Here is an 11396-nt window from a genome sequence, read left to right on the forward strand (position 1 = left end):
TTTTTCCAGCCCGAATCCATACGGACGGACGGACGGTTGGTATGCTCGCAAGAATACTGCCAAGGAACGTCTGCAAGCCACCGTGCTTACGGCACAAAAATCTCTGATACTTTTCATGTACTAATCGGTGCTTTCAGCACCATTGTCCTTGAATGTGGTCAGAGGCAGGCTCGATAAGAATATTCTACAATGATAGGAAACTCCTACAAGTCGGGCGAAACCTACTCGCCGTTAAACTCTGTGTGGCTGTTCAAGCGCACGCGAACTAAGTGGCCTATCCATGCTAATGAGCTTGAACCAATTAAGCCTGAAAGGTGTGATGAGATCCTGGCTGAGAAGTTCGGGCACATCCTTCCTAACCACCACGCGCACAAATTTCGGGGGAAGGAAGAGCCCTATGCTTCCCACTGATACTGGCTTTATTGTGTGGCGTACGTGCGCCTTGCCTGCGCACTAGCTGTGATGGATTTTTTCACCACATCATTTGTTACTGGATTCCGTGCCTTGTTTATACAAATATACAGATCGTTATACATTTTGCTCAACTCGTCGTGAAAAGAGATTTTGATTTCATTATTCCCATCACTTCATCCAATTTGCACGAGGCGAAGTTACGATGCGTTACGTTGCGCAAGGAAGTTCACAAGGACGGAAGGACGATATCGACGTAAGCGTTTCCAATCTAGTGCGTGGGAAATGTACCTCCTTCGGGTCGATGAACTCTGCGTTTGACCAACAACTGACGGTCCTTACATAACACCATTGATCCGTGGGCCCGCTTGCACATAACAGGTTCGACCGTCCACGGCCGCCGCCAAAGCTTACGCCGCCATTCTCTGAGGCGGCATGGAAGCTTTCCATTGATAAGAGAAAGCGGTTCCTTCCCAAGTTGATGGTCAGATCTAGGCCGTTCATGCCATAAATAAAACTTGTTGTCATGCATCAGCTGTCGCCGTGCCCGCCCGCCATATACACCTGCCCGCCATACCCTCCAAGAATTTCGCCATGCATCTGGAACACGGCAGTACGTAGGAATAGGCATGTAGCACGCGTTAACTGAAGGGCTGGATGCTTGCAGATCCGTCGTTGGCATACGAATTGTACGGCGTGCGTATTAGCTTTATTATTTATGTGCTCCGTCGGTGGTCGCGTTTTTAAAGGAGGCAGGTGTCGCGTGGTGTGAAGTACGCACGCACCAGCAAGCTGTGCGCACACACGCTCCCACTCCCTTGAGAACGGTTTCCGGTGCTCGACGTTTTCATCCTTGACACCCTCCGGTGGATTCAACAGTAGTTACACTTCAGTTCTGATTTTACTGGAACCTATCGACGTGCGGCCCACGGAGGGGCGGGGACGTCTTCGCCATATACGTTAGTCCGGGTGCCCGACCAAGCAACCAAGGTAAAGCACGCTGTTATGCCGGCGGCTTGACGACGTTGAAGCAGCAAGCGCTGTTATTAGAGATGCATGCGTTTGAACCAGTATGCACATGTGCGCACACTACTACTGTTATGACTGCTACTACTACTTCTGCTATTCCTACTTTTACTGGTGGTGATACGGAAGTCCCTGCCTCTATTTGCGCGAGTGACTGTGCGTGTGACAACAAAAAAACATGTATCCGTTTTGGGTCCGCATGCTCAGATTCGTACGTGTAGCATAGTTGTTTGCTAGAGCTCTGCTATTGCTAGGAGCTACCCACTACCCGCTACTGTTGCGCTGCTAGTAGCGATGGCTCGGCTGATTACTTCGCCGCGGGCAGGTGACCAGCTTGATGCCACGAGCCCACCCAGCCACAGCAGCTGCACGAGCTATACCACGCACCCTGTCATTCAGTTATCATTCCACTTGCTCACTACGCCGCTGCTGCTGCACTGATGGCCTCAAACCGGCCTTTGCACCGCTCGCGACATGCGGCTTTTTTATGTGCTTGCTGCAAGTGGCAACGGCGCATGGCAACTTACTGATGAATTGACCGATATGTGTGTACCTGCCCTGCCTCTCGCCTCCCGCCTCCCGCCTTCCCTTGCTACGTACTACTATTGCGCCCTCGCTCACTTCTTCTTCCTGTCGCCAACTCGCTCCTTGTCCAAGGCACGCAGAGGAGCAGGCAACTGCCGTACCGCGATGATGTGGAAGCTAAAATGTCTGCTGCTGATAATCTCAGCACTTTTCATCTCTCAAACCTCAGCCCAAGGTACGTAACGGCTCGGTGCCGCTCGAGAGTGCCTACCTGGCAAGAAGCAGCACCAGCACCAGCAGCTAGATGCCACAAGTGCCTGCTCACTGATTATGCCCGAAGTACACGGCATGTACGCACGAATGTGTAAGTGTTATGGTTCTGCTACATAAGTACATACGCATGAATTTGTCTCCTGCATGCTCTTTCCTTGTTCTTGGCGTCCGAACATCCGTCCTAGGATTTGTCCGTATATTATGATGTTGTTACAGGGTGGTATAGCTTCACAAGCGGCCCCCTTTCCCGAGGCAGTTCCCTGCTCTCCCCTGCAAGAGGGGCACCCTAATCCATTCACCCCATCCAACTTCAGAATGTATTCATTGGGTTCAGCAACTCACAACCAGCATCCAACCAAATCTAGCGGATCAACGGCACCACCACTTAGTTCCTGGTCAGCTCGCAAGTTCGTATAATCACGTCCTATATCGTCCACAAATTGGGGGGCCCGCCTCCCAATTCAACAACCCTCACACTCCGAGGGGTCGGCAGGCGGATATTATGTATGCCTAGTTCGTACGCTATTCGCCTTGCTTGTATTCTACCTGTCGGCATGCTGCTACATGGTTCTTACTACTTATCATTCGTTTGCGATGCTGCTGCTCGCTGCAGTCAGCAGCAACTGGCAGCTACTGAATGGGTTGGCTCCGGAGGTGGCGTACTTTGACGCGTCTGCCGGTGTCGCCACGGCCACGGGCTCTAACGCGGTGGTGACCTGGGACGACGTCAAATTTCAGGTAGGTATGTAAGCAGGTGGTGGTGGTGGTAGTCTTTGTAGTAGTAGTAGTAGTAGTAGTAGTAGCAGTAGTAGTAGCAGTAGGAGCAGCAGTAGTAGTAGTAGTAGTAGTAGTAGTAGTAGTAGTAGTAGTAGTAGTAGTAGTAGTAGTAGTAGTAGTAGTAGTAGTAGTAGTAGTAGTAGTAGTAGTAGTAGTAGTAGTAGTAGTAGTAGTAGTAGTAGTAGTAGTAGTAGTAGTAGTAGTAGTAGTAGTTGTTGTAGTAGTAGTAGTAGTAGTAATAGTAGTAGTAGTAGTAGTAGTAGTAGTAGCAGCAGCAGCAGTAGTAGTAGTAGTAGTAGTAGTAGTAGCAGTAGCAGCAGCAGCAGCAGTAGTAGTAGTAGTAGTAGTAGTAGTAGTAGTAGTAGTTGTAGCAGCAGTAGTAGTAGTAGTAGCAGCAGCAGTAGAAGCAGTTGGCGATATGCCACTTCCTCTCCTATCTTGTTTATTCACTTTGTCCGTGCGACTTGACCTGCAGCCAGCTTGCTAGCCCGCCACGATGTCAGGTCGCATCGGCCACGCATTCAGTCGCCCATTGCCCATGTTCCACTCAATCGCACAGCCCCACTGCTCACTCCGCCGTGTGGCCGTGTGCGTACACACCTTCAAACGTTGACGCATGATGCATGCGCCCCTCTTCACCAATAATGCTTTCAGACTCGGCCAACGAACCGCCTGACCTTCGCCGGAACGGGCTGCCGCCTGGTTCCAGCTGCCGCCGGCAGCAGCGCCTCCGTGTACTTCAGCGGCTCCTGCTACGGCCGCAACCTTGGCCTCCTTGATGCCGCCTGGAGCAGCGCCCCCGACTCGGCCTTCACAGCTGTGTGGATCGGTCGCCTGAACTCGACGAAGACACCACAGACCTACATGACCATGAGCCGGATCCCCAGAGAATATTTCTGGGAGACGTATTGGGTTCAAAGCGGTTTGTTCGTGTACGGAGATCTCAGCGTGCAATTCGGCATCAACGCGAATACTACTTCGCCTCCCGCTGGTCAGTGGACCATGGAAGTGTTCTCCCGGCGGCCGGGTGCAAACTCCGCTTACTATGCCCGCTACAGCTCAAGTGGCAGCCTCTCCCTGACCTCCTTAACCAGCAAGCCCTGCAGACTGGACAGGGATAACCTCGTGGTGGGGGCTGATTACCGGGACAACAACAAGTACCTGGTGGGCAACATGGCGGTGTTGCTGATCTACAACCGGTCGCTGTCTTCGTCCGAGCTGCTGGATCTTGCGCAGGGCTATGCTTCGCGGTTTGGATGGCCTGCGCCAGTCAGTGAGTCCTGCGTTTACCCTTGTCATAGCTCACGGCTATTACATATGTAGACATAAAGTTCCGCGGGGTTGGGACACGGATGGTTCAGCCCCAGCCACATGGCAACGGTTCTGTGAGAGTGGTCACACGGATAGGGGGCCCAGGCGTTAGCTGCGATAACAACACACTGGCGACTCCGTCGCTGGTCTCCTTAACAAAATACGCCAGCAGGGCTATAATGGTCCTGGAGTAAACATTACTATATTTACATGTTAAGTTGCTATCATGCGCAAGTGTGTAGAACCTTAGCATCAGAGAGCAGGGGTAATCCAATATTGGATTATCCAGCTTACTGGGGATTAGGTATCCAATCTGCCGGTAACTGCAGAGGGACCGCCCTGCAGTGACTGCTAAAGATCCCCCTTTAATCTTGCCCGCCTCTACCTAATCCCCAGTAAGCTGGGTGATATTAACATGACTTACATTGCTAACAAGAGATCATATAATCATATAAATTCCCGCGACATCCGGATTAGCAAGGATGATTAGGCATCGACTATTAAGGCAATCGGTTGGGGCCCCCTCCGGTTAAGCCCTGCGCTTGCATGGTGGCAGACAGCAGGCATATAATTCTGGCTAATAAGCCGCTGGAATATCCTGGTCTGGCTCTCAGTTGGTCGGGGGAACTTATAAGGGCTGCTCTGTTAGGGCTGATGACGATGCTTGGGTGGTAGGGACGGGCCCACTTGTACAGCGCGCAGATAGCAAACACCTCCATGGCGGAACCTCTGCGTACGAAATACTTTCCAACATGTACTGCCATCTGCCTGGCTCCACTCGAGCCCGCGCCCATTCGAGCAGGAGCTCACGTCTAGGGCTCTCACTCAGGAACTGTGAGCACTCCTTGCTCACTTCAGGCAGAGTCACTACACTGCTAAACCGTGCCTGTGTATTCCGTCGCCAACCTGCCACCTGCCACCTCCTGTGTGCAGGGCCTCCACCTCCACAACCTCCGTCACCACCTCCCTCGCCACCCCCGTCCCCACCCCCACCTTCGCCACCACCGTCACCACCACCGTCACCACCTCCTTCGCCACCCCCTTCACCGCCACCTTCACCACCCCCGTCGCCGCCACCTTCACCGCCGCCTTCACCGCCACCTTCGCCACCACCTTCGCCACCCCCGTCGCCACCGCCACCGCCACCTTCGCCACCCCCCTCGCCACCTCCTTCACCGCCACCTTCACCACCCCCTTCACCGCCACCTTCACCACCCCCTTCACCGCCACCTTCACCACCCCCTTCACCGCCACCTTCACCACCCCCTTCACCGCCACCTTCACCACCACCTCCAGTGCCTTCGTCTCCAAGCCCCCCACCACCACCAGGTACAGTAAGAGCCAACCCGCACGTGGCAAATGGCTGGCTTGGCAGATCAGTGATAATGCAGCAGGCACAAACTGCCCCCAAGACTTCGCCATACCACCAGCCAATTTCACGGCGCTAACCCTAACTATCCGCACCGATCTGCTGCCGCCTCCAAACCCAATCCGATCCCAGGAACGTTCAGTGCAAGTATTGCTTATTACATCCATACATGCATACAACCATGCTCGCTATCTACCGAAAGCAAGAGGGTTTTATCGGTTTGCATTGTTTCACGACCTTGAAAGCCTAGCTGCTCGTGGGAACCTACCACACTGCTGACTGCTAAATATGCAGCCATAGCCACGCGGCAGGATAGGCGATGAAAATTGTAACAACAAGAACAATAATATATACAAATAAATGAAAATTGATAAAAACAATAAAAATAATAAAATAATAAAAATAATAAAATAATAATAGTAATAAGAATAACAAATAATAAATATCATTATTATAGTAATAATAAGAATAGTAATATGTAGTAATAGAAGACTGCATCGCGTTGCTCCTTTCCACGTCTCTCCTACTTGTCAATCTACGTCAGTCTGAAGATGAGTGAGCCTCTCGTGCTCTCTCCCTTGCGTTGTTTTCCATAGCTGAGGGAGTTTACCTCGGCTGCTACAACGACCGGAAGCTCAACAGCAGTCGCCTGCTGCCTGTGTTCCTCGCGTACAACAAGCAATTTGTGACGCCGTTGAGGTGTGCGAGCCTCGCACGTGCTGCAGGTGCGTGGGCTCACGCATACATCGAATGTGGATATTTAGGCGACCCCTCTGTTCTGCTGCTGCTCGTTACGCCAGATAGCTAGGCAAACCGTACCCGCGAGAGTGAGATGCCAAGGGTGCGGGAATTGCTTTCATCACTCCTTGCAGCAAATTTAGTGCTGCTGCCAAAGAAAATACCCGCAAGCGATCCACATTCTTTCCTAAAGGATTGCTGGCGGCCTACGAATCCAACTGGCTCGCTTTAGAAGCATAAGTCAGTTACATTGTGACTGCACAGTAAGCTGCGCAAAAGCAGCAGTGCAGCCGTAACGTGTTGCGGCGTAACATGCGTAGCAGTAGCGAGTATGGTAGAATAAGCAGGTAGGGACAACGTCTCTCGTCTACCTCGTACTACTCTGGATGGTGAATAATGTTCTGCTCTGTACAAAAAATGCGCAGGCCTGAAGCTGTACGGTGTGCAATTCCGGGGCCAGTGCTATGGTGGTAACGACCTGGTGCTGGCTACGTCTCTTGGCACGAGCGCTGCCTGCACCATGAACTGCACAGGCGATAACTCCCAAATCTGCGGGGGTCCCTGGTCAAACAGCTTGTACTCGCTCATCGGTGAGTCATCAGCATAAAGATACGAAGCTGGGGGCCTACTTAATCATAAACAAGCAGCCTGCATTTGGTAACGCATCTGACCCACACGTCCGTGAAATAAAGGAGCACACTCCGCAGCACCCAAGCAGCAGTGCCTAGACAAGCGAGGCCGCGTTCTCTTCGCATCACCAGCTTGGTGTGCCTTTTGTATGCAGCATTCACGCAGTGATCATGCATCGGTTTCTTGTCTGCACCACTGAATACATCGCAGGGGTTGAATTGCACCTGCATGCACCTCCTATTATTTCGCATCACTGCTGTTGGTGCCCCTGTGCGGCTGCCCGCTGCAGACCCTGCTCTCCTTCGTCGCCTCCACCGCTGATCCAGCCTCCCAAGAGCTTGGGCACCGCACGAGGCCATTTGGCAGGTCGGTGTGTGTGTCGATATCGCACAAAATGCTGTGAAGCTGTGTGTATCATCACACCAAAGGTTATGATATCCCAGGTAGCAGGTAGCAGGTGGGGCAGCTGTCATGCAGGTACTTGTGCGTGAATAAGGGTGACCCTGCAACCAACCCAAATAGTGAGAGGCACAGAATTGCGATGCTAGGTTGCGTGTGTACATTGGCCATGCATCAATCAGTTCCTACGTACTCATTGCGTTCGTTCCTATAAAGGTGATGCCTGACTCATCTTCATCGAAGGGTAGTTGGTCCAGATCGACGTCAGCTCAAGCCAGCCAGCCGCCAACCCTGCTGCCACGCAGCTAATCATCACCGCCTAGCCCGCCATGCGCACACCCACTCATGCGTGCTCCAGCCGGCAGGTCTGATAAATGCATGGGTTTCAGCTTCCCTTCCACCCCCCTGCTGTTCCGGTGTGCAGGTGTAGTAGCTGGCCGCTGAAAAAGCCTCCTGAGATGCTGGTGGACACGCTTAGCACGTATTTGTAGATGTTATGTGTGCCGTACTGTGTACCAGCTACACCAGCAGGTAGCTTGGGGCATTATCCAATGAACAGCAGTTCAGAGGATTGCACAACCCGCCAGCCGGACGGAGATGGCGCCTGACAGGTATCGCACCCATTGAAGCCGCCGTTTCGTCTCTGGAACGAAGATGGGGTCTACCTCGCATGCCACACGGAGGGCTCCCTGCTGTGGCGCCGGATTCATGAGGCAACAGCAGGAACTACTTCTCCCAGCACTGCGCTTGAGGCGCTTTGTTCATCATCCCCTTGGTGTCCACTTATTAGTTCTTCGCCGTGCCAGTCCATTCGTGCACGCAAGGGCATTCCGTGATGTGTTTCATCCCCTTATTAGCGTGGTTATAGTGGCGGGTCACCCATCGTATGTATGGCCCGCACTTTGCTCATGTACATACGTGTACGGAAACGGTCCGCGGTTGCCCATCATGGGGTGGGAAATCCATGGATTGTTCATAGTTTATATAGGATTCGTTTTCAACAGTAGTGTGTAGGCCGAAGTTTGGTCGAGGGTAGGTCGAAGTTTGGATTTTTTGGTGAGTCTTGCGTTACCTATTTATTACCAGACTTGAGTGATAGCTTCTCTTTCGGTATCAAACTTAGCACCTCGAAAAGCGCCTTTATTTCTTTGTGCTTTCCACTGGATCAAGCTGTACATGGCGGATGACATGGCCTGTGCGAGTGGGCCCGATGCACGTTGATGTAACGGCGCTGAATCAATGCCGAGTCGAGTTTCAGCCCTATGGCAGCCTGGGTGGGAGCTAAAGAGCCCCCTTAGCAACTGGACTAGTAGCTCCTGAGCCCCGTAGCGGTCCAGCTACTACCCAACCCAGCTGTGTTCTGAAGGTCCCTCAGCCCTCCATTCCGAAATGAGCACGAAATGAGCACGAAATGAACGCCAAATGAAGGTTCCCGAGGAATCGAAGGGAGGCCGGTTCCCAGAGTGCAGCTGCGGTGTCATCGTCAGCACAGAATCGATGGACTTTAGCAGTTGGTTGCAAAGCGATGGTTAAATCACGATGCGAAACCGCGGTGAGAGTCAACTGTTTCCTAATAAGCCTTACCGGGAGTCTCCACATGGACGTTTGTTAACTATCTCCACTAAAGTTATTGGCGCGCTAACAATGCCTAACAAAGTACTGTCTCCACTAGCAGCCCCGAAACCATATTTTTACCGTCTATTAGCGCCATTTCGCTCCTGCTTGAGCAAATTTTTTTTGAACATTAAAGAGAAATGAGGACGGCAGTTGTCCTGCAAATTGTCGCTGGGCTGTTGCCCATTCTCATAGCAGCATGGACGTCGGCAATGCTAAACAGTCTGGGCAGCGGACTCAGCATTGGCTGCTGAATCGTTGCCATTAAGGCATTGTGTAATGGAGTAGGATAGTTCTGAGACGGTACAGGCGAGGGCGACTGGTTCTGTGACATTCTTGGTCAACGGCAACGGCGAAAGTCGGCGAGCAGTCAAGGTAGTAGACGGAAAGCAAAGGAAAGACCGTGTGATATTAAAATTTAAAAAGAAGTCACGAGATTTTCCGCGCTCAAAGTTAACAAATTTAACAATCCTTAAAGCTGGTCCGGGGCAGCCTATAAATTTTGCGGACTTATTGGACGTTTAACAAGGGCCTTGTCTCAACGTGGGCCCCCCGTTCTTCGCCATCCCTCCGCCTTCCGTCAAACCTTTTGCATTTCTATCATTTATTTATATAGAATATGTCATATTGCGAAACAGAACGTGCAAACCTGACGTCCAGGGTGAGAATTTTTAAAAGGGTCGCTAACAAACGTCCATGTGGAGACTCCCTGTTACTCCTCCTGACTTAAAAACTTACAGAGACTTAAATGCTCGCAACAACGGTGGTACGACAGCAAGTGAACTCCAACATACCGAGCATCCGCGCAAATCAGTCTCTCTCTCTCAATACCATTTAACGTCTCTTCGCTAAGGTAGCGAGTAGAGACAACCAAGAGCCAGCCAAACTACACTGACCCGCAGTGGACAAGAAACAACGAAGCGTACCCAGATATGGAGAATGAGGTATAAAATCCTGTCCCTTATTTGCCAAGCTTTGCCCGTGTCAGCGGCACTGGGCCACAAGAGTGGTGTCGGCGGGTAGACCGGCCGAGAGAAGGCGCGACTGAGGGCGTTTCCCGCCTTCGTCGGGAGTTAAGCGAATAATAGCGTTCCTGTTATCTCAATTAGTGCCAGCCGGGGCAACTGCTGAAGAGAAAAGCAAGCAAGCATACCTGGTCGTCCGACCCATTTAATAAGCAGCGACCGACGGACCAGTCGGACAAACCAGGAAGAGCGACAAGTCATCCATGCGGAATTAATTATCGCAACGAAGCGACGACAGAGCACCCGACCCAGAGCCGGGCCCAGTCCACCCCCATCTGACTTTCCGACCTTGTCCTTTTGACTTGCTCGTAGTGGGCACTGGCGAGGAACGCGATTGGAGGCGACGGGGAGGAGATGAATTTCCCAGACAGACCGGTGAGTGATTAGTTCGAGGGAAAGGCGGGGTGGCAGATGTCCCCTCTAGCGACGCAGTGACAATTGTTCCCTCTAGCGACGCGGTGGCAGAGGTCCCCTCCAGCGACGCAGTGGCAGATGTTCCTCTAGCGACACGGTGGCAGATGTCCCTCTAGTGGCGTCGGTGGCGGATGTTCCCTCTAGCGACGCGGTGGCAGATGTCCCTCTAGCGACGCGGTGGCGGTTGTTCCCTCTAGCGACGCGGTGGCAGATGTTCCCCCTAGCGACGCAAAACCGAGACACCTAGTGATGCTGAGGTCGACCACCTTAGCAATTAGGAGGTAGACCATGGCGGGTTCTCTAAGCGTGTTACGGAGGCCTTTCCTCTTAGCGTTTCCTTCGGGAGCTGACCCCCCCTAGTGTTTTGGAGGCTGACCCTCCTAGCGAGTGGAGGTGACCCTCCTAGCGAGTTGGAGGTTGATCCCCCTAGCGGGTTGGAGGCCATTCCTCCTAGCGGGTTGGAGGCTGATCCTCCTAGCGAGTTGGAGGCTGACCCTCCTAGCGGGTTGAGGTGGATCCCCTAGCGAGTGGGAGGCTGATCCTCCTAGCGAGTTGGAGGCTGATCCCTCTAGCGAGTTGGAGGCCGATCCCCCTAGCGGGTTGGGGCTGATCCCCTAGCGGTGGGAGGCTGACCCTCCTAGCGATTGGGAGGCTGATCCTCCTAGCGTTTGGGAGGCTGACCCTCCTAGCGATTGGGAGGCTGATCCTCCTAGCGATTGGGAGGCTGACCCTCCTAGCGATTGGGAGGCTGATCCCCCTAGCGATTGGGAGGCTGACCCTCCTAGCGATTGGGGGGCCAATCCTCCTAGCGATTGGGAGGCTGATCCTCCTAGCGATTGGGAGGCTGATCCTCCTAGCGATTGGGAGGCTGATCCTCCTAGTGA

The 11396-nt window shown here is 52.8% G+C and overlaps 3 protein-coding genes across 3 annotated transcripts; 2 read left to right on the forward strand and 1 right to left on the reverse strand.

Annotated features, from left to right (window-relative positions):
• Positions 1-5190: 5190 nt before the first annotated feature.
• Positions 5191-5745, reverse strand: VOLCADRAFT_88157 (uncharacterized protein; the record flags this gene model as incomplete). The annotated part of the gene is made up of 1 exon (XM_002947948.1): positions 5191-5745. One exon carries the CDS (start codon positions 5743-5745, stop codon positions 5191-5193), a length of 555 nt encoding a protein of 184 aa, XP_002947994.1.
• A 498-nt stretch (positions 5746-6243) lies between these two features.
• Positions 6244-7950, forward strand: VOLCADRAFT_88158 (uncharacterized protein; the record flags this gene model as incomplete). Its single annotated transcript, XM_002947798.1, has 5 exons — positions 6244-6247; positions 6289-6417; positions 6856-7020; positions 7387-7426; positions 7884-7950. The coding sequence occupies 5 exons, from the start codon at positions 6244-6246 to the stop codon at positions 7948-7950; spliced, it is 405 nt and encodes a 134-aa protein (XP_002947844.1).
• A 3192-nt stretch (positions 7951-11142) lies between these two features.
• VOLCADRAFT_37300 (uncharacterized protein) lies at positions 11143-11391 on the forward strand (the record flags this gene model as incomplete). The annotated part of the gene is made up of 1 exon (XM_002947799.1): positions 11143-11391. A coding segment is annotated over one exon (249 nt), but the record flags the coding sequence as incomplete, so codon positions are not given.
• Between the last annotated feature and the right edge of the window lie 5 nt (positions 11392-11396).

Source organism: Volvox carteri, assembly GCF_000143455.1.
Source record: "Volvox carteri f. nagariensis unplaced genomic scaffold VOLCAscaffold_8, whole genome shotgun sequence".
NCBI classification, from domain to species: domain Eukaryota; kingdom Viridiplantae; phylum Chlorophyta; class Chlorophyceae; order Chlamydomonadales; family Volvocaceae; genus Volvox; species Volvox carteri.